This window comes from Acanthochromis polyacanthus, chromosome 4, assembly GCF_021347895.1.
Source record: "Acanthochromis polyacanthus isolate Apoly-LR-REF ecotype Palm Island chromosome 4, KAUST_Apoly_ChrSc, whole genome shotgun sequence".
Taxonomy (NCBI): Eukaryota; Metazoa; Chordata; class Actinopteri; family Pomacentridae; genus Acanthochromis; species Acanthochromis polyacanthus.
The window spans coordinates 42258258-42284978 of NC_067116.1; the positions used below are offsets into that span (position 1 = coordinate 42258258).

Sequence of the window (26721 nt, forward strand, 5' to 3'; positions counted from 1 at the left end):
AAAGTTTACATACACTTGTAAAGAACATAATATCATGGCTCTCTTGAGTTTCCACTTATTTCTATTTCTATTTTTCTCTGATAGAGTGATTGGAACAGATTCTTTGTCACAAAAAACATTCATGAAGTTTGGATCTTTTATGACTTTATTATGGGTTAACAGAAAAAGTGACCAAATCTCCTGGGTCAAAAATATACATACAGCAACATGAATTAGCAATTTTGGTGACTTAGAAAGTTGTGTCGATGAAGTGAGCTTCATAGCATTGCCTCTTAACTTCTTGTGAGTGATTATGAGTGACTACAGCTGGTTACTTCTCTGAGGCCATTTAAATAGGGCTCAGTGGATACAAATGCCCACAAACGCTACAACGGGAAAGTCAGAGGAGCTCAGTACGGATCTGAAAAAGCGAATCATTGACTTGAACAAGTCAGGAAAGTCACTTGGAGCCATTTCAAAGCAGCTGCAGGTCCCAAGAGCAACAGTGCAAACAACTGTTTGTAAGTTTAAAGCACATGGCACTGTTTGGTCATTGCCACGATCAGGAAGAAAATGCAAGCCATCACCTGCTGCTGAGAGAAAATTGGTCAGGAGGGTTAAGATTCAACCGAGAACCACCAAAAAGCAGATCTGCCAAGAATTAGAAGCTGCTGGAACACAGGTGTCAGTGTCCAAAAGTGACTAAATCTGACTCAGCAGATTTGGTCACTTTTTCTGTGAACCCATAATAAAGTCATAAAAGAACCAAACTACATGAATGTTTTTTGTGACAAAGAAGTATCTGTTCCAATCACTCTATCAGAGAAAAATCAGAATTGTAGAAATAACTGGAAACTCAAGAGAGCCATGATATTATGTTCTTTACAAGTGTATGTAAACCTTTGACCTCGACTGTACTTTAATGCCCATAAACACCGTCTGATTACCGGTTTTAGACAGTTTCTTGCAAATCTTTCCTTACTGTAAACTCATTTTTCACAGCCATGAAGAATCGCAGCATCTCTTCTCAGATAAATCAGTGTTACTCAGGATTTTATTTTGAAATCGCACCTTATTGAAGTAATTAATTGATTAAAAACTAGTTTCATTCTTCACATTTCAGTTTGCAATTCGCCCACAGTAGTAGATTGTAAAGTAATACGGCTGCTGAATTTTTAAATGTCACTTTGAGGTCCCAAAACACGACTGGAAGGATGATTTTAGCCTCATTTTGCACTCCAGAAATCCTACAATTCTGTGGAAAAAACACAAACATGTCTGAATAAAGACAACTAACTAACCAGCCATTTAAAAGTTTAGTTTCCACTCAATGGTGACTGTCCCATTTCTTGACATTATATTTATAAAATTCATCCATAAACATGCTAATTACAGTGTTACTTCCAAATATAAATATATTAGACATGACCAACACACAGAGCCTGAAAATCAGAAATAGCATTTTAATTGTGACTATAATGGAAATATCAAGCCTCACTGCACTATAAACTACAAACATTTGTTTGCTCTTCACTACAAACGGCTCCTTTTCCTTTTACCGCTGATGTAAACTAATGCATATTTGCACATTATGACTGTTTGATCCAGATTAACGCAGGTGGAGACAGAGATAATTATAAATGGATTCATTTCAGACATGCCACAATACCATAACGGCCAAAAAAATAAAATTAATCACACAAAATTTTAAGAAAGAAACCAAAAACCTTTAAAGAAATGTCTGAAAACAAGCAGGATGAAGTTGAATACATGAACCTCTACCTGTTTATGTCAATCCGTCTCATATCTTACTGGTTCCGATTTGTTATGCATCTTTAGAAACCCCATATTTGTATTTCTCACTCTTTTTTGTACATTTTTATGAAGTTGTTTCACAGCTGTACTCGTTTTTTACGCTTGTTACCCAGACCTTGGCACTAATTACTCCCTTACTTCAACATACTGAGCTGTAAAAGTATGAAAGAATGTTTGAAGTTAACGCCTGATGTGTCAGAATAAATTCCAACAGGCCTCCTATGAAGTAAATTCTAATCAGATAGATTCTCGGTGAGCGTCCTGTCGGTCTGATTGTCCGTCTACAGTCTGATTCCAGAGTTTTTCAGCGATGGCCTCCTGCTGGCAATGGTGTCGCCGCACATGTGTGTGCTGCCTGTCGGAGGAGGAGAAGACGACCATCGGCGTGCACAAAGAGATCGAGGACATCCTGAGGCGAGAGAGGAAGAAGAAGAGGCGGGAGATTAAAATCCTGCTGCTGGGTCAGTACCTGCACGTCACACTGCCGCACAGGGAAGCTCCGGAGCACATAAAGCCGATCAGACAGACATTAGGCGACACCTAAAATCTGACAAGGCAGCAGCAGCAGGAACGCCCAGTATTCAGATCCAAACCGCCCGGCCTGTTTGGTGGCCTGCAGGCAGCTCACAGAGCTATGTGAGGCATGTGTCACCAGGTGAGTATGTGAAGAATGGTCCAGGTCGGGATCGGTTTGACCTCAAAACTGCAGATCACAAACCTAAAGGCCTGTTAACAGCTGGTTAGACTACTTGGCAGCGCTTTGCTCTTGTTGTTTTGTCAATTCATGAATTTATTCATTCATTCCACCTCAGTTTACCACATTTTTAAACTAGCAAAGCACCGAGAGAGCTTAGCAGTCTGCCAAGGCTGCTCAGACGTATCATTTCCGACGGCTGAAGTCTTGAAAAAAAATTGTGTGGCCGATTAATACAGATATTACCCACAAACAAAATGACCTTCTGCTGAAGACAGGCGTGTGTTCTGCATGTGTACGTTATGTACGGATGCTGAATCACGTGACCTAAATATGTAGCAGGCGGCGGGAATGGATGGGACTCAAACACCCCCACAATTTAATCAACTGTTTCTTGTATCATTTCAAGTCTTGATAAGTCTGCAGCGGTGGATTTGTTGTAGGATCGCAATCATGTGATCGTCAGCAGGCAGCTGATGTAGTGTTCACTTGTCGTCATGGTTACAGTGACGCTGTGTCGCCATCTTGCAATGATACAGAAATCTTTAACAACTACATGGATCCAGACTTTAAGCCACATCACTGCCAAAATCTAATCTGTTGGTCTTTGTGTCATTTCTGACCTTCCCTGAAAATTTCATCCAAATCCGTTCGTCCGTTTTTGAGTAATGTTGCACACAGACAGACAGACAGACAGACAAACGTACGTTACATAAAATAGTTCCCACCTGACCATCTCATATTTACTAGATTTTTTTCTCTGCATTCGTATGTTGTTGCACATGTGTCTGAAGTGACAGTTTATGAATTTAAAATTCTTAAAGAATGTCAATTTTTGCTCCGTTTTCTTCGCACCAATCTGTGGAGCAATGTTCAAAGTGCCACAGCTTGAGAAATAATGTAGCCAGAGTCCAGACATTTAACAGTTGCGTTGATTTGTACATCTGGTGTTCAATGATAAAACCCTGCTGTGATAGAATAATACAATCCACTTATATGATGGTGCAAATTTGGTCAAAAAATGTCAAAGTTTCTGTCTACTGCAATATTCCACCAGTGATTAAACCTTTACTTTTCATTCTAATAGCATGTAATAGACTTCAAACATGCAAAAAAAAAAGAGTAAATTCGCAAGAAAGTATTAATTTAGATGTGGAAAAAGCAAACAAACCAAAACTATGAAGTAGGGTTGCAACTATGAATTTTTACTTATTATTTAATAATCTATTAAATGTTTCATGTTTTTGTCCAAGACTGAAAGATATTGAAGTTACAACAAAGTAAAGCAAAGAATAAAGGCAAGCTAATTTCCACTTTTTAAAGATGATACATGATTTTAACGTTCTAAAATTCAGCAATAGCGATGCTGATTTGTTTCCTTTTGACGTCTAATGAGTTCCTTGCAGCGTTTTATTGTTTAATTGTGAAAAACCCCGACAATCAAAACCGTAAATTCAGCTGAAACATTAGAGGAAGCGATTCACAAAATAAATGCCACGTTCAGTCCGTTATCAGCACACTAAATACAGAGGAGTTGTTCCAGGATCGGAGGGGAAATCCTGCAGTGATACACAGCTCCAGTAAACAATAATATTGAATTATTGCTGCGGTTACTTCCTGTGTCGCTGTGTGGAGTTACAGAAGACTGATGTCGGTCTACGGGAACAGGACCGTCAATAAAACAGCTTTGAGTTTGGAGGGAGAATCACAGCAGGTTGAGAAATGGCAGGAAGGAAACAGAAGTAAGAGTTTCAGAAGAATTGGTTACATACATCCAAAGAGCATCAGTCAGGCCTCTGGATATCAGCTGTATTCAGAGCCGAGTTTGTGAGTCTTTGTGAAAAACACACCAGACAGTGTGTTGTACATGCAGAATATAGTAGGACACAGTTGATATTAAACAGAGGAATTCCAAGAGCATCAGTAAAGAAACAAAAACAAACCAGACTTCTGTTAAAGATTCTTTTTTCGCATCTCGACCAAAAAGTTTCTTCAGTCCTCTTAGATGTCTTCAACAACCTAAAACCAGTCCAATTGACTTTTTACTGAAGTTTGTAGAGTTATTATGACCTGGATGACAGAGAATCACACAATAGACCCTGTGCACGTCAAAATGCTAACTTCCGGGTTCTGACCGGGAGGCTATTTCGCAGCGTGGATAACATGGAATCAAAAAAGAAAAACACTGTTTTCTCGGCAAAACAAAAAATCAGATTTCAGCGTGTTCAAGGTCGATATGGGGGGTACTGTAGTGTACCATTATGTTCGGCTTCTGGTATTTATAACGGTTCTATAAGCCTTCACCGTTTTCCAAAAAGACCGGCATTTGCGGGCTCAGTGGATTGCCAAAATTAGACGAAAAAAATGTTTCACACTGAGCTGAGGATCGGGAATATTAGTGCACAGTCACTGATCAAACAGCAAATATCTGATAAACTATAACAACAATCCGTGCACTCTTCAATCATTTGTTATTCTGTTTTGACATCTAATCAAATATAGAGGAAATCCAAGCATTTGTCATTTTGTTCAAACAAAACTACAAATATAAAATGTCTTGCTGAAGTGGATTCTAGTAGCTAACTAAGCAAAAAATAGTAATGTATAAATACTAGAAAATAAAATGATAAGGTACATGTTTGGCAAGCCCTACAGTTAAGCTAGCGCTAGTTATGTAGGATGCGATGCCACTTACCTTCAAAGTTATATATGTACTGGGATATATAAAATTTGAATCCCTTTTCCCGTTTGCTTTGAGGAGCTGACGAAAAATCATCAACGAGACGATAAACATCGTCAACAGAAATTTTAGGCAAGTCGCCTAGGCATCTGGAAAAGTAAAGTGTACTGCTGGCTTCTTCCATTTTGACAGCGCTGTAAGCGGGACCGGAAGTAACTGTAGCACCCGGAGTTTTTCAACCGGAACTAGACCATGCTATCATGCACAGGGTGTATTACATTGAAACCGAGGCATGAAACGATATATATTGATCAGTTACAGCATAAAAACCACCATGTTGGGTAGCTTCACCTTGTGGCGCCATAGCAGGTGTTTGGAGTCCTGTGATGATGTTGGCAGCGGATTCTTTGGGTTCTGTTCCAGTAGAATAATACGTGTAGCAAGCAGCTGTAAGACATCAGTTTTGTCTTTATTTATTTTTTTGCTGCTTAATGTTTTATTGACCAAGAGTTAGCTGATTAAGGCAAATAATAGAAGATTTAATGTGTTTTCTCACTATTGTTGATATACACTGCTGTTGAAAAGTTTGGTATCACCCAGACAATTTCATGTTTTCCGTGAAAACTCACTTTATTTCTGATCATCAATGAGCGTTTCAACACCATTAGCTAACACAATCAGTCCCTCCAGGATTTCGTGGGCGTTTTTTTCTAAAAAATTGCGATAAAAGTTGCGACATTTTAAGCTTATTTGTTGTGATGAAACTGAGGGAGACAGTGACAATTGCTAAAAAGCTGCATTTTTTTCCAGCTTGTAGAACATGTTTCAACACTGTAATTGACAATATTTATCCCGAAATTAATTATTTAACGTTCCAACTCAGTTCCACAAAAGCTGGCACACCACAGTGGGACATTAGCAGCAGCCAGATACTGGTTTAACATGACGTGAACTAACTATGCAGGGTGCGACGGGAATTGATGGGACTCAGAAACACCCCCACAATTTAATCAGTTGTTCCTTGTGTCATTTCCGATACGTCCACAGTGGTAGATTTGTTGGAGTATCACAATGAATATAATGGAAACGAGCCTAAATCAATTTTTGTTTTTTGCAACACTTCAAAGGTTCACCTTAATGTGGTTCTTTGTAGGTGTCAAACTAACATCCACAGGAATCCTAACATCTCAGGTATCGCGGCAGATAATCAACACTTTCCCTGTCAGTGGTTTTAATGTTGTGGCAGATCGGTTCCTCTTCGGTTTCATCTCCGGCAGAAGCATTTCCCCTCCGTTGGCTCTAAAACTGAAGCGCTCCGAGTCTCAGAGCTCCGTCCAGTTGAACAGGATCTGTCAGTTTCTTTGTTCGTCTGCTGCGGTTTACCTAATTGCCTTTAAGCTTTTCATCTATATAACAACATAAGTAGCTGAGAAATTATGCTGTAGCTTCCTGATCTTCTTTGCTAATCACTGAAAGGAATCATTTAAGAGCTCAGTGGAAGCGTTTTTTATGCTGACAGCTGTGGATGTAGGCGTTCAGTTTTTGGGTCGTCCATCCTGTGAGGTTCATTTCTCAGGAGCAGTAATGATGCTCCTGGGTCAGTTTGAGCCGGGGCATGTTTAATTATCCAAAAAAATCCCAATAAGCATTATCTCATTATTAATTCCATTAGTAACAATTTCAATCAGTATTTAGTGCGATGATGTTCTTTACCCCTCATAGATCGTGGTTCAGTGAGGATTATTACTCGTTTTTCATAGGAAATGCATGTTAAAACTTTGTCTAATGCACATTGGAAAGACCTGCATATAAACTACAGTAGTCTTACATGATATTGATTTTTTGACAAAAATGATTTTACACATTTCCTGTGATAGACTGGTGACCTGTCCAGAGTGTCCCCTGTCCTCACCTTAAGTCACCGCTAACAGACTCCCGCTACCTGCAACCCTAATGAGGATTAAGTGGAGTATACATAATGGATGGATGGATTTTGCACATTTTTTCTTTTTAATGAGTGTTGTTAAAGACACGTCTTCTGTTCAGGGTGGGTTTGCAAATGCATGAAAAGAGCCATTTTCATTTAATATGTTGTTAGCGCTCACTACGCCAAGCAGAAGACGTTTCATACCAGAAAAAAAAAAGATTTTTTCACGTTACAATGGGTAAGTTTGATCCACAACATAACAGGAGGGTTGATCCCATTCTGGAAAACACCTGGAGGGAATTTCCTTAATTTGGCACCAACGCCAGCTAGGACTCAAGGACGAAGTGATTAGGGTTGGTGGTTGAAATCAAAAGTCACAGTAACCCAGAAAACACATTTTTGGCCTCAACTCAAGAGCACACAAATGTCCAACAGAATAAAATGGACAGAGGACACCTTCCATCCTAAAGGTCACTGTGGGGTCAAAATGTTCGGCCAAAACTGAAAATGAAATGAAAATACTGGAGAGACAAAGTCTGTAGTGGTGTAAACAAGAACTGTTTGGAATCGTAATAATTTGAACTTTCAATTTCAATAAAAAGAGAATTAAACAAAAGTAACAACATGAAAAGCACTCAGAGCTCAGCCAAGGCTGCTCAGTCATTGCATGGTTTCCAATGGACAAGTCTTTCAGATTTGTAGTAGGATTGCAATCATGTGATCATCAGCAGGCAGCTGACTGAGTGTTCATTTGTTGTCATGGTTACTGTGACGTGCCGCTATCTCGCAATGATGCAGAAATCTTTAAAGAATCCAGATTATAAGCTGCATCACTGCCAAAATATAATCACTTAATCCTTGCATCATTTCTGACCTTCCCTGAAACTTTCATCGAAATCCGTTAGTCCTTTTTTGAGTAGTGTTGCAAACAGACAAACAGACGGACAAGTTTACCCGATTGTCACATAACCGTGCTGCGTTCTTTAAGTAGGCGGAGTAATTATAATTAAGGTAAAATAAGGAAACAGTAAGACGTAATAATGGCAATGATTCTGAAGTAGTACAACAGTCATTTTTTTGTCACTTTTCTGTTTTTAAACCTCAAGTTCAGTTCACTTAACACGACTTTCTTGTCTTTGGACTCAAAGAAACCCAATAGAAAAAAAGTGGACATGAACAAAGAAAGGTGAATAACTGACGGACATTTTATTATTGCCTCAGGAACCGGTGAGAGCGGGAAAACCACCTTCATCCGCCAGATGAGGATCATCCACGGCAAAGGTTTCTCCCCAGAGGAGAGGATGAGCTTCGCCAAATGCATCTTCCAGAACATCTTCACCGCCATCAAGGCCCTGATGGGAGCCATGAGGATGCTCAGGATCCCCTACTCCAACCCGAGAACGAGGTAGACGCACAAATCCACCAGCAGAACCTCATCTGGTTCCACATGACCACTCATTCATGAGCAGATCAGGTGGCAGATTTTGAGACAGAGCTCTACAAATATCTAAAGCATCTTGAAATTTTCAGGGAAGGTCAGAAATGACACAAAGACCAAGTGATTAGATTTTGACAGCGATGCGGCTTCTAGTCTGGATCCACGGATTTGTTAAAGATGTAAAAACTGTAACCATGACAACAAGTGAACACTACATCAGCTGCCTGCTGACGATCACATGATTGCGATCCTGCTATAAGTCCACCACTACGGACTGATCAGGATTTATCCATTGGAAATCATATAAGGAACATTTGATTAAATTGTGGTGTGTTTCCGATTTCCCATTAATTCTGCTCCATATTTAGGTCAGGTGATTTGAACACATGCCTGTGCTCTACGAAAGGCAATTTCTTATTAAAGATTGGAAATATTCCAACGACTTAACAGCCTGGTGGAGTACTGCAGTCCCCGAGTGCTTTTCTAACTTATTTAATGACTTGTTTTCTAGGTTTATTTATGTGTATTCTTAGCTGGGTCTTTTCTGTCTTGTGGCTGTTTATAAATAGTATTATTCTGAAGAATCAGGAAGAAAAAATTTATAATCATTCGTGTCAGGAAAAGGGGTGGGATTCGACAAGTTGTGACTTCTTCGCACTCCTTTTTGAGCAAGATGTTTGTCTTTTCGTTCAAAATAAACTTTCAAAAATCAAATAAAAAACAGTTATATTTCATCCTACTTCATTTTAGGACATTATTGAGGACTAATCACGCAGAGAACTTTCTTCTATTTTAGCTTTTTAAATAATTTTTAGCTACAAACTCTAATCGTCTCTCGCTGCCCGGCAGGTTTACGCCAAGTGGCTGCAGGACGTGAACACGGTCCAGGTCACTCAGCTGGATCGAGGATACGTCGACGCCATCCGCCGCCTCTGGGCCGATTCAGGGATACAGGTGTGTTACGGCCGGCGGTGCGAGTACCAGCTGCTGGACTCCACAGAGTAGTGAGTACCACCGGTTCACCACAACGTCTGCTCGTTAGAACCAATCAGACGCTGTGACATGATTAAACGTCACAACGCAGGAGTCAAAGAGCAACAGTCTAAGTGAAAGTGCATCTAATTATCTGTGAAAAAAGAAGGAAACTCACCTCAAAAAGCAGAAATGCTTTGTGTTTAGTTAGTGACTCTGCAGGATATAATAGGATTCACTTATTTCCTCATTTGTTAGTGTCTAAAGCTGTTTAAAAAGTTTTCTTCGCTTACTGATTTTCAATTCTGGCCAGTTTTATCTGGATTTTTTATAAGAATTTACCCCCAAAAAGACTCTTTCACGTCAAAGTGAAAATAGAATTCGACAAAAATGTCAGTTTGATTCAAGCAAATGATTTAGGTGAGACATTTTGAATAAAGTCGATTTGATTACATGTTCATTTGAGTTTTTTGTCTTCGTCCGAGTTGTCAGAAAGGGAAAAACTACAGTCAAAGCTTCCCTGACAACCGTTTACACTTGGCCGGTTAGCGTTTAATTTTTAGTACACGAAGCTGATGGATGAAGGAGTGAGGAGGACTCTGGTCAACAACCTTCCAGCTTATTCTTGGTCCTCATCTGGACTGCAGATGTTTTCTGCCTCACATCTGTTAACACCAGATTATAAAATGAAAACTCCTTTGTTGAAATGTGTGTTTTTGAAGGAGAACGTTCATAGATGTGTGTCAGATTTTGTACTTTAGCTTGAAGTAGTGAATGACTGTAAGCGGCTGGCTTTACAGACAATTTTTTAAAAAAGCGTTGTTTGGATGTTTTCAAGTGCAGAAGTATAAAATGCATTTTGTAGTAACCACACAAGTCATGGGAAAATGTTAATTTATCACGTGTAGTTTTTTTTTCAGGCCTGTGGGTTCTGTAAAGCATCTTGAGACAATCTGAACCGTAATTGGCATATATAAATAAAATTGAACTGAAAAATCTGCAGATTATTTCAGCTTTATGGTTTCTGGTTCTGATAAATGATGTAATTTTGACAACCTTTAAAAAATGCCTTTTGTTATGTTTCACCCCCCCCCCCCCCCTGTCTCAGACAAACTAAATGAACCAAGGTTGTTTGCGGGTGAAACTAACAAAAACTGCACAAACTGCACAAACAAACAGAAAACGAGGTTCTGTGGTCTAACAGAGGATAGTGTGTGAACCTCTTTTTTTCTTCTTCATTACAGTTCATTTTCATACAAAGGAAAAGGAAAATTGTGTACACTTGAAAAGCTATTTGATCCAGAGAAACTGTTACAGTGATTAGTCGTAGATTGTAGTCAGTTCCTTCGTTTTGATACAGGAAGTGGTATCAGCTGTTTTTTTCATCAAATATCCTTTTATTTTTGATAAATTAAGTTGTCACTAGGTCGCAATGTCATGTCTTTCCCGTTAAGCATTTGATTTGAATGGTAAAGTGATTACAAACGAGTGCAAAGAAAAGAAACCCTAAGTTCCCTGTCCTAAGTTGCAGATGGTGTATGTATGTACTTTGATTTGCTTTTGACGAAGTAGCAACAAATGCACCAAACTTTACAGCACTTTGATTCTTTCCCAAATGAACATGGGTGCAAGTATGTATATTACTGGAGTCTTGTCTTTGATGTCTTTGTGCAAAAATGGAAAAAAAAAACGTATTTGTGGAGAGATGAAAATCCAAAATATGAGATAACTGTAAATGATATTTCACTTTCTGTAACTTTTATTAAGTTTATGATGCACATTTATATTTATACCACTATCCCCCACTAAATCTACCGAAGGTGGCAGAACAAACAAAAACTAAAATCCCTTAAAAGAAAAACATTTCCCCCCCCAAAAAAAGCAAGGAAGTTCTGGGTTCTGTGCACTGACACGACACAAAGACACTCAGGTTTCCTTAAGAAGGCCGACTGATGGCATCAAACCTTCCAGGTCTCCTACCCACAGCCGTCTGAGCAGCTGGGAGATCCCTCCTTATATCCCCACCCAGCTGATTGGTAACAGCACACAGCCGAGCTCAATCTCACAGCGGCAGCAGTTTGAGCTGATCTGAGAGCCAGGCTGTGAACTTTCAGAGTCCAGAACACTTTCACACACATTTTCAAAGGGTTAAATTTGAAATAGGCTTTTTTTTTGGCAAAACTGGGAAAAATTTCCATGTAAACGTCAAAGGATTTTGTAATTCAAGTGGTCTGAGGAAAAAATTGACCCTTGGCTCAGTTTTTAGGCTAATTTAGCTCATTCTGGAGATCAGGAATTAGTATAAACTATTATTTCATCAATAGTATAAACTATTTATGAAAGTTTCGCTTTAGAGAAGTGACATGCTGTATCTATGGGAGACTTTCCCACGACCATCCTCTGTGAAAACCACAGAAATAGAACAGAATTTCTTTGTTATTGCACATTGTATAACAAAAAAATATTCTGCAATGCTGTCAGTGCATTTACACCCCCTGTCCCCTAAACAGCTACAAACAATGATATGTAGCGGTCCACTGGGTTAGATGGATGACTTTCACTCAGGAGAGGAGCTTTAAGGCTAAAACTATTGTCATTATTGTCTTTCTTTCTCATAATATGAAAACTTACTTTTTGCCGTTTGTCTTACAGCCGAGTTAAACAAGGATTGGGAAGATGCTGCTTCTGTCGTTGAAAAAAAATGACATTTCTTCTTCTTTTTTCTTACATTTCTGGACAAAGCAATGACTCTATTAGTTCAGAAAATAATCAACAGATTATATTAATACCAAAAATAATGGTAGATAATAGTAATAGATCAGTTTTTTCTGTTTGTGTGATGAAATGATTCTGTTCTTACTATAACTGGTCGATCGGTGGTTTGACACACTGTTTACACTGTTTAACGTAAAATAAGTTCTACATTTTGCATTTTTGAACGCTTTGGGAAGGCTTTTTTTGTTGTTTTGTGTTTGTTTGACTTTATGTGGAGCTACTCTACCTGGCAAGTAATAAAATGATATAATTTTGGAGGAATTCAGAGAGCCCTACAACTTGTTTGACATGAAACCCTGCAAGTGTGAATCGGTGTTTTTGTCATTGTCTCTGGTGTACTACAGACTCATTTTGCTCATGATAGCGTACAAAATACACCATATGGACATGTTACCAAGGTAATAAAAGCAGAAACCAGTTGACGAAAGAGTTTATAAGGAAATAAAGCAACTAAAATGAACAAAATCCTAGTAAGTCAGAGCAGAAAAGTTACTCTCTGGCTGTGTTTTTGTTTTTGTTTAACCAACCTGAGCAGTTTCCAGTAGGTGTGAGCCTCAGAGTGTCTCAGATGTCCCAGAACAAAGCCTCGGCCTGCTTTTCTTTTCTCTCCTTTCTACCTGCGTTCTGTTCTGTTTGCTCGATCGGCTCGATCGCAGCGCCGCGATAAGAGACAGCCGGTCAACATCAGCTAATGGCAGCTTGTATCAACACCAGGCCGACTTCTGCACACAGTGTGGCCTCGTCCGTCTGCCCTCGTCTAGTTTTAATCACTTTTTTTTTTTTTATCATCGCTTATTCATCACACATCTTCAGTTTGTTCTACTCTGTCCAGGCCGGTTGTAAAGCAAACAGAGGCAATATGTTTTACAGACTTCATCGTTGTAAAACTTTCTCTGTTTTTTGCAGCTACATGAATAACCTGGAGCGGATCTCTGCTCAGGACTACATCCCCACAGAGCAGGACGTGCTGCGAGTTCGATTCCCCACCACGGGCATCCACGACTACTCCTTCACCATCAAGACCATCACGCTAAGGTGGCTCGTCCTTACATTTCCAGCCTCTTGCAGGGAAAAAATCCAATACAGACACTATTCACCGCGCCGGGAAAACAAATACTACTGACTGTGGCGGCGGCTTTTGTCCTCCCACACCTGTTTGGATGCAGCAGGATCAGATTTCTGGTTGAATCTGTGCAGAGGTGTCGCTCTGAGGGTTTTATCCTGAACATGTGGACGAGGCTCAGACTGCAGACAGAGAGCCAAAGTTCACTCATAAAAGAGGGACGCTGTGTTCCCAAATGAAACAACACCTGCTCTTAAGACAATCAGAAGAGAAGAAAGAATAAATCTAAACCATCAAATGGCAAAAAAAGAGCAATTATTGATTATTTAGCGATGAATTCCCCATCCAAATTGATATATTTCTAGTTTTTTATTCAAAAAGGAGGGAAATATTTGCACACTGGTCAAGTTTTTTCCTTAATTCCCGCTGAGTTTTGGAGAAAGTGGGAGAGGTTTTTATGAAAGTTTCGCTTTAGAGAAGTGATGCTGTATCTATGGGAGACTTTTCCACAACCATCCTCTGTGAAAACCACAGAAATAGAACAGAATTTCTTTATTATTGCACATTGTATAACAAGAAAATATTCTGCAATGCTGTCAGTGCATTTACACCCCCGGGTTCTCATTCATTTGAATGAGAACCCGTCTCAGAACTTTTGACAGGGGGTGTATACAGACATTTTAAAAAAAGTACAATAAGTAATGTGCAAATATATATGTATGCACGACTGTTCAAAAGTTTGGGGTCACTCACTTTTATTCATGTGCTACCATAATTCCACAAGGGTTTTCTAGTCATCAATTAGCCTTTTAGCTAACACGATGTAGCATTAGAACACAGGAGTGATGGTTGCTGGAAATGTTCCTCTGTACCCCTATGGAGATATTCCATTAAACATTTCCAGCTAGAACAGTCATTTAGCACATTAACAATGTCTACACTGGATTTATCATTCATTTAATGCTGTCTACATTGGGAAAAAAATGATTTTCTTTCAAAAATAAGGACATTTCTAAGTGAGTCCAAACTTTGGAACTGTCGTGTACATTTTGATACCAGGCAGTGTGTAATCATGTATAATCATGCATATTTATATAAAACATCTGGTAGGAAAAAAAACGGTACGTACAAATGTATTATGTGTGTCAATATCACATCACACATGTAGGTGATAGAAATTTAGAAGCGTTTTGACTTTTTTTTTGGTGTTTTTGGCTCTCCAGCTCACCAAATTTCACAGATGATTGTATAAATGAAGTTTTTAGTATTGTGTCTTGCATACAGCTCAAAGAACACACACACTAAAATAAACATAAAACATAAGCAGTGAAAGCCGATTCCATTTCATTAATGAGCATCTGAGCTATTTGGACTAAAGGCGGCTATCAAATCTATCAAACCTATTAAAAAGATTTGTTATTCTTTTGTCTCATGAATTCTTCCATCTCAGTCATTAGAGACCTTCTGTTTATAGCAGTGTTTTCAGTCCCAAATGGCGCCGTGCAGTGGTTTAAGAAAGCGACACAGTTTCATCCCTTTGCTTCTGTGTTCTTTTCTTATGTTTTCAAACCTTAGTCTATGACAGGATTGATGACGAACAACATTCAGTCAGTTTCCAGGCAACATTACTCAACTTAAACACATCAAAAATGATTTTCTGTCTACCAGAAAACTTCAGGGTTTTGTAGAGAGATTCAACAATGACAAAAAGTTCTGACTTTCAGCTTTAGTTTAAGTGCGTTTCATCAATACTGAGAGACTCATGTAGAAATTCTAGGGCCTATTGTCACTGTGTGTAGATAATGTGAAAGTCCTACACTATTGATCAAACATGGCCGTTAACGAGCTTCAATTAAGACTTGTTCTCTAAGTGTCTTAAATGTATCTAAATGTTAACAGTCCACAGGTTTTGGGCTGATGTTTGATAGGGAAAATTGCATAAATTGCTCCAGATGTGTACCACAGAAGTGACAATCTTTACTTTGAGGAATAACTGAAGTTCTTTTCTAACTTTTCTTCCCTCCTCTGGCCTCGGACAGGATTGTGGACGTCGGCGGTCAGAAGTCGGAGCGTCGGAAATGGATCCACTGCTTTGAAAACGTCACGTCGCTCATCTTTCTGGCTTCACTCAGCGAGTACGACCAGGTTCTGGAGGAGAGAGAGACCATCGTAAGAGCGCTAACGTCATTAAAGACTCATCTTACTTAGTCTGATGCTGTAGGAGGTGGACAAAATATCAGCAACGCCGTCGTAAAAAAGGATTTTCTACAACATAGTTCACCATCTGATCTAGGCTCCTTTTAGCATTCAAAGGCTTTTAGTGTCACATTAAACAAGCTATCAGTGCATTGCCTTGATTAACATATTTACAGAATACATTTATTCAAATCCACTCAGACGTGCTGAGGTAGATTAGAGGAACATTTATCTCCTCTCTGCTCTGTGTAAACACCGTCTGCAGTTCAGCTGAGAAATCCCCAAATTTAAATGATGTCATCAATAGTTTCTCAGCTTTTTTCTTTTTACTCATGCAAATTGTTTATTTTTGGCCCTTTTTTTTTTACATAAAACATGTAGAGTAAACTGATTTTAATGAAACATGATTTAATCTTTAATTTAAGGAACTAAATGTCACACATGATTAGTTCGAGGACCACTGGAGGTTAAAAATCTGATGATTCTGATTTTACAGTTTCGGGCTGTGATAAATGATGTATTTAGATGATTTTTTTTAACTGAAAAAGCCTTTCAAACCTGCTGATGGGTTTCAGGGCTCATATATGTTACTGTCAGGTATTTATTTTCTATTTATTTCAGAATGTTCTCGACATGTTTGCATCTTATTGCCACATGTGTTCTGTGAGCTACATGTTGTAAAGCTGCTCTTATGCTTCAGTTCTACAATTCTACAATTTCATTTAGCAGACGTTTTTGTCCAAAGCGACGTACAACACAAGCAAGAATTCAGACATAAGGAAAAACCTGTAGTAAGTGCAAAAAGTGCCAAAAGTGTGATTGGTCAAAGGTGTTGCCATCAAGTTGCAGAAGAATTGCCAACACACACACACACACACACACACACCCCTTCATGAATTAATCAAATGTTTTGAACGTAAAATCCAAATATGTTGGAGTAAAACCACTGAAACTTACTGGAAAAGTATAAAACAGCATAAATCTCTGTGTCTCTTTGTATGTCTTACTCTGGTCCTACATCCTCTGTCATGTCATGGTTCTACCAGCAGGTTTCACTCTTGTACCAGAAAGCCTCTCTGTTCTCTCTCCTCTCTCCTTCCTCCCACTAAGCCGTTTATCTCTCTCAGACACTTTTAGCTGAACAGCACATTCGTTAACCTCCGCCGTGGTCTGTGAGCTCCACACCTCCTTAAAACTTCCCTCCTGACTGCTTCCAAAACTCCTCGCCGCTCCTTCACCGAAATTTTCCTCTCTTCGTGTCAAAATCACCTCTTTAAAAACTCATTTCTGCAGCTCTTTTATCTCCAATAAAATCTCCTCTTCTCACTTGGAGCTGAAGCTCAGAGAGCTGCTGCTTCCAGGAATAACAGCCGACTCTCGTTTCCTCCTCAGAACCGAATGCAGGAGAGTCTGGCTCTGTTCTACACCACCATTCATTCCCCCTGGTTCCTCAACACCTCCATCATCCTCTTCCTCAACAAGACTGACATCCTGGCTGACAAGATCCAAACCTCCGACCTGCAGAAATACTTCCCCAGTTTCACAGGTCAGCTCGTTTTAATGTGCTCATTTATGGAAAACTCACACCGAGCAAATGTTTGATGATCCAAATTAGTGCTGAAACATTAAGTTGATTTTAAAAATTAGCCGTTACAATGTTGCTCATTCCGTTGTCTAGCAGCAGAAATATAAAATCTGTAAATGAGAACATCTTCTAGGTGTGTTTTCTCCTCGTGGGCTTGTGTTTTTGCACTCTTCTGCCGCGTTCTGTTATCAAAACTCAGCATTTTCTTCTGTGAAAACATGAAGTGCTCCCAGATTTTTGAACCCATGGGCCTTTAGACACTTTTATTCTGAGCCGAGTTTAACTGAAACTGTCTCACTGACCGATGACCAATGAAGGTAAAAACGACGGACATCACATCGTAACAATTACACAACAACACTGAAGACATTTGTTGCATCGGTTGAAAATCTTGATGCATTTTTACGGTTGACGTCATCGATTATGTTAAAGAAAGTTGTTTTGCAGCAGCTGGAAGAGGAAACTCTTTGTAAACGGAGTGAAATTCTGGTAAATTTGAGTTGCTTGAGAGGCAAAAAGTGAAAAAAGATGCACGAAAAACATGAAGATTTGCTGCTTTTATTTTGAATTAAGATAAAAATTAAGATAAATTTGCAGCATTTCTCCGTCACATTTTTATTCCCTTTGCAAAAACATTGCCAGTACTCCGCCTGACTTAGCGCTCTTATTTTTATTTGTAGTTATGCATTATACTCTCTACTAATCTCTGCATTTCTTGTGTTGTGAAATGTTGTTTCCTGGGTGATGCCTCCTGAATTAAAACCATTTTATCTTATCTTGAATTTGCAATGTTTACAGAAGCAAAGGGGAAAAGAGCAAAAACACAGAGAACATCGATAATTGAAAAAGTATATTGTGTAATATACTGAAGTACACAATACAGCAGTAGTAATAAGTGAAGGAGGCAGTGGTGTCGTATATTACACAGGGTAAACATTGATTGTGAACAGGGAGGTATTGATTTGCACAGTTTATTATTTTAGCACAGATCCTTTCATGTGAGAGAATATTGAAATTGCACAGATTCTGCTCGATGTAATGTAGAGACGTCACCTTGGAGGTGTCCTCCTATTGGTCATTTTTTACCCTATTTTTTTGTGTAGGAGGTTGATGCCCCACCGTAGTCCAGACTTTGACTTTTCCCTCTTCTAGCTGCTTGCACAAGAACTTTACCAATCACAGGTGGCTGCCGAAAAACGATTTGCTAAACTATTTCAGCCTCAGTGTGTTTCCCGACTCCCCCCGTCGCTGCTCGCAGACGTTAGCTTCCTTTCTTAGCTGCAAAATGACTCACTTCAGGTGGGTTTAATGATGCGGCTGCAGCCTTCAGTTCTGCTGGTGTTGAAGGCTGCAGAGCGTCGACCTGCAACCCCCAGTCCCCCCCCCCCTCCCCCCCCCCCCCCCCCCCACACACACACACACACACACAATCCTCCGTTTGTAACCCGTAGCAACCACCGACGAATGATGCGCACCCCCACCTGAACACCCCCGGGTTCACATGTGTGAGGTGTGTGTGAGAAAATGTGTTGTGTGTGTTTGTGCCGCCGTGTTGTACCAGCAGCATTAGCGGTAAAATAATGACTCATACAGGGTCAAGCTCCTTGATGTCAATTTAACCTTAATGACAACTCGCAGCAGCTCCTGCCGCCGGCTGCTGTTTGCTGCTAATGCTGTTGTGTTGCCGTGTGGCTCTTGTTACTGCGGCTCCGTTTGAAGGCTGTTTAAAAGCTCCACAGTCTAACGCTGTTGTCGAGAAACCGACTTGAGCCGTCACTTAAATGATTAATGGCAGCTATATCACTGTCAGGCAATAATACTCAGCGATTGACTTCCAAACACTTGATTTGCAGCTTTTGTTCAGTTTGAGCTGTCATTATTTTTATTGATCTGGCATGTTTTCTTTCATTTGTGGCAACTTTTTCTGTCTAAAATGTCAAATAATGTAAAAAAGGGCTGTAAAAAAGTTCACAAAACCTAGAAATTTTCAGCTTACTTTCACATATCACGTAGAAAAGCATCAAATATTAACATTTCAGAAGATGGAAGCAGCCAAGTTTTGCTAATTTTGCAGGAAAAATATCAACACAGATGTATTATTTTGTTGTTGAGAAACTGACTTGAGCTGTCACTTTAATGCTTAGAGGCAATTATATCACTATCAAGCAATAATTCCGGATGATTAACTTCCAAACAAATGATTTTCAGCTTTTTTCTGTTTAATCAATCAATGTTTTCCTTTAATCAATCATCATTCCATTAATCTGCTAGTTATTTTTCTTAAATGATCATGTATGATAATATTTTTCTGTGTCTAAAGTGTAAAATAATGTAAAAACAGCTTTAAAAGCTCCCCAAATTCAAAGTAAATCTTCATGAATTGCTGGTTTTACTTCACAAACTGTCCAAAAAAACCCAGAATTTTTCAGCTTACTTTAATATTTCAGATAGAAAAGCATCAAATATTAACATTTCAGAAGACGGAAGCAGCCAAATTTAGCTAATTTTACAGGAAAAATATCAGCACAGATGTATTATTTTGTTGTCGACACGCTGACTAATTTAACTCGCTGAACCCCAAGCACTTTGTGGTGGTTTCATTTCCTACTGCCACATTTTTCCTCTCTTCTTACGGGTGCTAAATAAATGAAGTATTATTATTATAATAAAATTAACAAATAAAATTTTAATTATTTTGATTATTTATGGTTACAAAATCATGTAGAACATATCCCAAGTCCCCCCAGATGCTCCCGAAGCTTGACAAAAAGCTAATTTTACATACTGTGGATATTTCACTACTTACATTTTTTTACTAGTTTCTAGACTTGCCTCCTCGCTGCTTTTTGTAAACACTGCCTGCAGTTCAACCGAAAAGTCTCTGAATTTTTGCCACTTGACTGTTTGTCACAGCTCAGTCTGACATAGCAAAGGAGTGCAGAGATTTTACAGAATAATAGTGCTAGTTAATGTAAAGGCTTTATTTTTGCCCAATTTTTAAGTGATGGAATGGTACATTTTAATTTTAAAAAAATCATAATTTTAGGCTTACATTTAGATAATATTACTGACAGAAAGGCTTGTCACAGAGAAGCAGTCTCAGAGCTGTTGGAAAGTTAAACATAAGGGCATTTTTTCTGTTTTTACAGTTTCTGTCTGTGATAAATGGTGTAATTTTGACGATTTTTAAAAAAAAAATGACTCGGCTTTCAAACCCCGCTGGCAGATCGTGTGGTTCAGAGGGTTAAATGTCTGTCAGTTGAACAAAACGGCCTCTGATGCGTCACTAAGAGGCGCTGGAACTTTTTGATGGACATTTTATATTACGTCCGACACTAAACAGCTTCAACAATGAATTAAAGGAATTATGAACTTAATTAATCATGAATAATTATTAGTTGTGGCTCTTATTTGGACAGCCGGCTCCTGCTGTCTTTGTGTAATAATGTTTTGATGCTTCTCATCCGGCAAACTGAATATTTTCACCGCTTCAGCGACGTCCTGATGGCTTGACAGCGGTAGTTATCAAGTAATGACTAGGCAGCATTTATTGTAATAGAAAGCATTTAAAAAAACTTAATGAAAACCGACTGTCATCATGTTTTCATTCAATTTGCACTTGTGAGCTGTAACCGCTGTTTATCCAGTTAAATAACATCAGCTGCTAAATTATAAAGGAGAAATTTATTGAACATGAAGAGGCTGCTTCATGCAGGATTATTAAAGTAAGCGCACAAATCCTGAATGTTCCGTTAAAGTCACTTAAAATGATTTTTTTTATGCCCGATGTTGATTTAAAATAACATTTCCTGGTCGCTATTCGTCATTTTATCCAACTAGAATTCATGTTTTGGTGTTTTTTTGTCCACTTCCATCTCCTAACAGGTAAGAGGCAGGACCCCGAGGACGCCAAAAACTACATCCGCAAGTTGTACGAGCATCAGGCCATAAATCGCGACAAAAGAGAGGAGTGGAAGACTTTATATCCGCACTTCACCTGCGCCACCGACACCAGCAACATCCGGACAGTTTTCAGCGACGTCAAGGACACAGTGCTGCTCAAGTCGCTCAGGGACTACGGAGTCATCTGAACTTTCCAAGAATTGAAAGAAAAACGGAGGAAAACTGTGCTCCTCGTCTCTGTCTGGACTTGTATGAATCGAGGCTCAGATGAAGGTCAAAATGTGTCAATCGGACCAGCAGTCCTTTTTTAACACTTCTGAAGTTTTATTTCCTCTCGCCTCCACCACCATCTCTGCTCCTCAAAACATGAAGATGTTTAGGGAGTAATCACCCTCATTTCTCCTCCTCCTCCTCCTCCTCCTCCACATTTTGATTAGTTTCTTCTTCTGGATGAAGAGGTGTTTGGGTCACACGGTGACCGAAGTGATCCGTAATTGAAGCAGGAGCAGAGATGCTATGAAGCGCTGGAGTAATGACTTTTACGAGTGGAGACGACGGTCACGCATCGGAGCTTCACTGCCAGAGGCACACGGCTTTAAAATGCTTTAGGTGTTTCCATTCAGGAGCTCAGAAACCTTATCTGTGACAACAAACATTGGGAAGAAATTGGGGGATCAAAATTAACGCACAAAAAAGATTGTATTCACCTCCACAAAAGAACCTTTGTGCAAAAATGCAAAAATGTATTGAACAAATATTGACCAAACTCTTAAAAATGAATGCTATTTAAGGAGGTTACCCCTCATGTTGTGATTTCATTGGTACCCTAGATTCTTGCTAATCTCCATCACAGAAAATCGACCCAGGAGTTAGTCTGATTCTTAAACCCTGTGAGCATTTACAACCCCATCTTCATCCAGATCTGGACCATAAAGCTTGTGGATTAACTCACTTTGTACAATGCAAGAGCACAAAATTACAGAAAGGCACATTCAACAGCATTAACTTTAAAAAATTCCTCTTCTTTTTTTTTTGTTTGAAGCCAAAGCAGCTATTATAAGTTGGAAAACGTAATCTATGAGTTGAAACTACTCCTGTATCCATCACTGTCAACGTGCCAAACTCCCCATTGATTACAGTTATCTCACTCTGTCACATTCTCTGCATTCAGCTCATCTGTTCTGCACCAAATCTCTCCGTTAACATGCAGAAAATCTGTGCAGCTGCCGCTTTATTAAGTGCAATGACGGCGTTTGCACCCGAGGCCTCTCGTTTTCTGTGTTAAACGGTTTGTTATGCAACTCCTCGCATTACATATTGGGGGAGGGGAATACAGGCTTTGTGTTCTAAAACAGGGGAGAATACAACAGGAGAGTGGATCTGTTTTGAAGTTGGAATTTGTTGCACGGTCGGTGAGTCACAAGAAAGGAAGACGCAATCAGAATGAACGGACAAGAGGAATTTAAGCTCATTTTTCTCCACTTAGTAACTTATTTTTCCTCTCTAAATAATGAAATGTCATCTTTTTAGTCAAACATAAATTAAGGATTTATCAGGGGGATCCTCCTATTTTCGACTCTGAATCTTGACCTTTGCTGTTTTTACAGTGTTTAACAAGTCTGCCTTTTTAATATTGTTACAAATCGGCTCTGAAGCTGCAACAAAACAGGGAGACAACAACAGGGTAAAGAAAGGTTTTATTGTAATGCAAAACTAAACCGACAAGGTGCACTAAAGACTCTAAACCAAACCAAAACCAGGCTGCTGGAGCTCCAGAAGGAAGCAGCTCCTGCCAGAAAGACCACATGCTAGAAGTGATGGAAGCTTTGTGCAGTTTGAGCCACTTGATCTCAGGTGTGGCTCCATCAGCTGACGACCCTCAGCTTCTGAACGGCACACCTGGCGTCCAAGTGGAGGGTCGTCACAGTATAATGTCCACAGTTTGTGTCGAGTTAAAGCCTTTATATCATGACCAAAACACCCCAGCTTTAGCCTGCTCTGGGTGCAATATTACCTCCTCTACCTGTCAGATTCTCACACAACCATCTGTCTAGTTTGTGGTCTTTGTTGTGGAGATTGTTCATTGGGCTGTTGGTGTGTAAGAAGCTGAAATTATGATCGAGGAGCTTTATCGTTTGTTTTATCCTCTGGTGAAACGATTGGTTTGAAGCCATTCTAGGATCTTCAGTAGGAAACGACCGGACTTCTCTTTTAGTTTCACTTCTCATCCAAGAGGCTTCCTCAGTTCCGCTTGAATCCCGTTTCAAATAAGCACTGCTATCCGTTAGTCTGACGGCATCTGAACGTGTTAGCTTCATGTTTAAACACACCCTGGTCACTTTTCAGTAAAAAATATCTTATTATCTACTATCTTACCATCAACACGGTGCAAATCTGAACTGCACAAGTCACATTAACGGCACATCGAGTTGTTTTGAAGTGAATTAGAGAAGACTTGTTCAGAATTTTGTCGAGCAATAGACACAGTTTGTTTGCCAAATCTGCAACACACCTTTCTCTTTCCGTTACCGTCTGAAAAGTCCATAAAAACGCAACCTTACTGTGATTAAAACAAACACTAACAGCTTTAAGTAACAATACTCACCAAAAATGGATGTAATCTGGGATGTAAGCAGGAGCTAAAGTTCAATTTGTTGCTTCCGGTTGTTTGTAGGCGTTTTTTTTCCTCTGAGTTTACTAAAATTAGAAACCTGCAGCATCAAACGGCAGCAGGATCCATACAAGCGTCTCCAAAGTGACATAGCTGGATGTATTTTTGCACCGGTACCTTCATTTAAACTTTCTTCACCTCAGATATCTCCATCAGAAGCATTAAGCTCCATCACTGCTGTTGGGATTTTGTTTTTTTATTCTATTGTTGGTACAGCTGTTAAATTATCATCACAGAAAGGTATTTTCAGTGTTTAGGAAATCAGAAATAAACAAAGCTTTTAGTCATTTTGGTCACATTAATACTCCTGCTGGTAGTTTAGTTCCAATGTTTTATTTATTAGTGCATTTTCTTGAATTATGCGTCACTTGATATCTCCGTTACTGTGGCGTCTTATTGTAGCTGTGAGGAACATTAACAGGAAAACAAACGACGTCTGAATGAATTTATCAGATTAATGAAACCAGCAAAGCTATATAACTCGTGTCTGATAAGGGCTTAAAACTGTCTGATTTCAGGGACTGCAGGATTTATTTAACTGTAAATCATGCAAAAAATATGCCAGAAAAATAAACAATAAACCTTAAATTATGTGTGATATAAATGTCTGTTTTCCACCGTTTCATAAATACAAGCAATCACTGTAGCTATCCTGCTTTTTTAAACTTTAAAAGTTCCTGTAAAGCAATACAGCCAACAGAAGGTAGTTGAAGATGTGTCTTTATTTATTGTTCCCGTCAGCTAAATACCATAAATAAGAGAAGATAAATACCATATATTCGATCGCAGCTTTAAAAGGTCACACGTGAACGAAGGCAGAGTTGTTTTCCTGCGAGGAAACGGCTCAAACTAAATTAAAGATGGTTGCAGAAAGTTAAAAAAACAACAAAAAACTCAACAGGTGATCTGCTCTGCTGAGTAAAGGGTAAAGAATATTAAAGTGAGGCGGCAGTGAAGGCTCAGAGGGAGTTTTATCATATTGAACCAAAGTTCTGCCCCCCTGTGAGTTGTTCTGACTGGAAGATGTCTTTGAAGTGAACTCCTCCTGACATTCGCTCACTGTGGTGGTTCCATTAAATCTGCTGCATTCAATGTGGTAGCTTCATTTTTAAACCTTCAGACACAAATTTGTACTTTTACTGATGACGACTGCTTCTGATTGATTTGTAACTGCTGCGTTTTTACTATTTTTGACCAACTGCACATAAACGGTGACTCTGGAGAGCTCGTTTGCTGGTGAGCTGCTGGTCTTCAACCTTCTCTCCGGCGGTTATTCTGTGTAGACTAGGGTGGAGGAAACACTTTTGTTTTTTCTAGTCAACATTAAAAGCAAACTTTTGAACACGCTCCTCTGTGCTTGTTTTTTGTTGGTCTGTTTGGCTTGACAGTCTCCTCGTCTGTCGGTTTTCTGTCACCGTGATAAAGAAGGTCTCACAGGTGGCAATCGCAAACTGGTTGCAATAAAACGCTGCAGGATTTGCATTGAATGACAGACGCTGGACTCATTTCCATAAAACACTGTGTTTGTCCGAAGGGCAGAAATTCCTCCAGGAGAACAGATGTCGCATTGCAAAGGATGAAATTCAGACTCCATTGTTGGTCTGAAAATGCACACTTGACAGTTGAGGATAGCTGCTTAAGCTGTCTTACTCCTTGTGGTTTCTCATTAATGAGCAACAAATCACTTCTCCGCACGATATTCAGTCACATTTCACTTTGAGCGCAACACGACGCACGTTTACGGGGCAAATATCGAAGCCCAAACCTGAGGAATGTTGCTGTGATGCTCACAAATGAACATACAACACTGAAATGATTCCACACAACCAGACAGGCTGTCAGAGCAGCGATCTGGAGGCCCGAATGACTGTCAGTTTAGTCCACATGATTTGACAAATGTGAGTGTGTGTGTGAGAAGCAGCAAAGTGTACACGTGTTTATGCATTGGTGCATGTAAGGCTGCATTCACACTGCAGGCTAAAGTGACCCAAATCGGATTTTTTTTGCCCCTATGCGACCTGTATCTGATCTTTTCATGACAGTATAAACAACACAGATCCGATTTTTTTAAATGCGACCCAGGCCACTTGGATATGTGCTCCTAATTCTGATACGTATCGGATCTTTTGCCACACGACTTCAGTCTGAACGGCCAGGTCGCATTTATCCGACCTATACGTCATTGGTCATATGGGCGGCCGAAGACGTGTGTCTTCCCGTGAGAGTATTAAAAAGAGGCGCTCACATATGTACGTAAAGGTCGCCCTTGTCATTCTAAAATTCTGAATGAAGTCCGCATCTGTGAAGCCTCTCACATCACTATCCACCACTCCTGGCTGCGACTCCACACCCACACAGTTCTCTGGACAGACGTTGCTGCCACTGCCCCACAAAACGCCAGGGCCAAAATCCTGGCTCTCTTCCTTCTTGACCTTCTCCTTAAAACGATTAAGTTATAAATATGCTGGCATCGGCTGGACAACAACTTTAAAATGGCCAGACATGCTCTACTGTTAGCGTCCATGTTTACTTCCGTAAACACTGAACATGCTCTCTGCGTGTCGTTGTTGTGTCCTCTTCTGCGCATGCGGGACACTTTTGGGTCGTGTGAGGTTCACACAGGAGACCACATACAAGTCGTATTAAATTGGAAATGAGTACGAACTCGCAAAAAATCGAATTTCACAAAAAATCGGAATTGAGCATTAAGCCCTGCAGTGTGGACGTAGCCTAAGAGTGTCAGCATGTGTGCAGATGTGTGTGAATGTAAACATCCCAGACTGTGACATATCCATGCTCCTTTCTGTCTGTTAGCAGCTTCCTTCTTACAGCAGCGTTTTATTAATAATTTCATCTAGTGTTTCCATCAACAACATCTTTTTGGACGCACATGTTATTTTTCAAATCTGACATTTTAGACACAGCTTTGAAAATGATTCCTAGACCACTGTGAATGTTTTCTGCCTCTTTCTTTGCGGTTCTTGATGGAGTTGTACTACATTTTCTTTTTAAGGTTGTGATAG

General features: G+C 39.6%; 1 protein-coding gene across 1 annotated transcript; it reads left to right on the forward strand.

Moving 5' to 3' along the window:
• Positions 1 to 2086: 2086 nt before the first annotated feature.
• Positions 2087 to 25040, forward strand: LOC110951304 (guanine nucleotide-binding protein subunit alpha-11-like). The gene is made up of 7 exons (XM_051947083.1): positions 2087 to 2255; positions 8317 to 8499; positions 9381 to 9537; positions 13187 to 13315; positions 15383 to 15512; positions 16932 to 17085; positions 21010 to 25040. The coding sequence occupies exons 1-7, from the start codon at positions 2105 to 2107 to the stop codon at positions 21213 to 21215; spliced, it is 1110 nt and encodes a 369-aa protein (XP_051803043.1). The 5' UTR covers positions 2087 to 2104; the 3' UTR covers positions 21216 to 25040.
• Positions 25041 to 26721: the final 1681 nt, after the last annotated feature.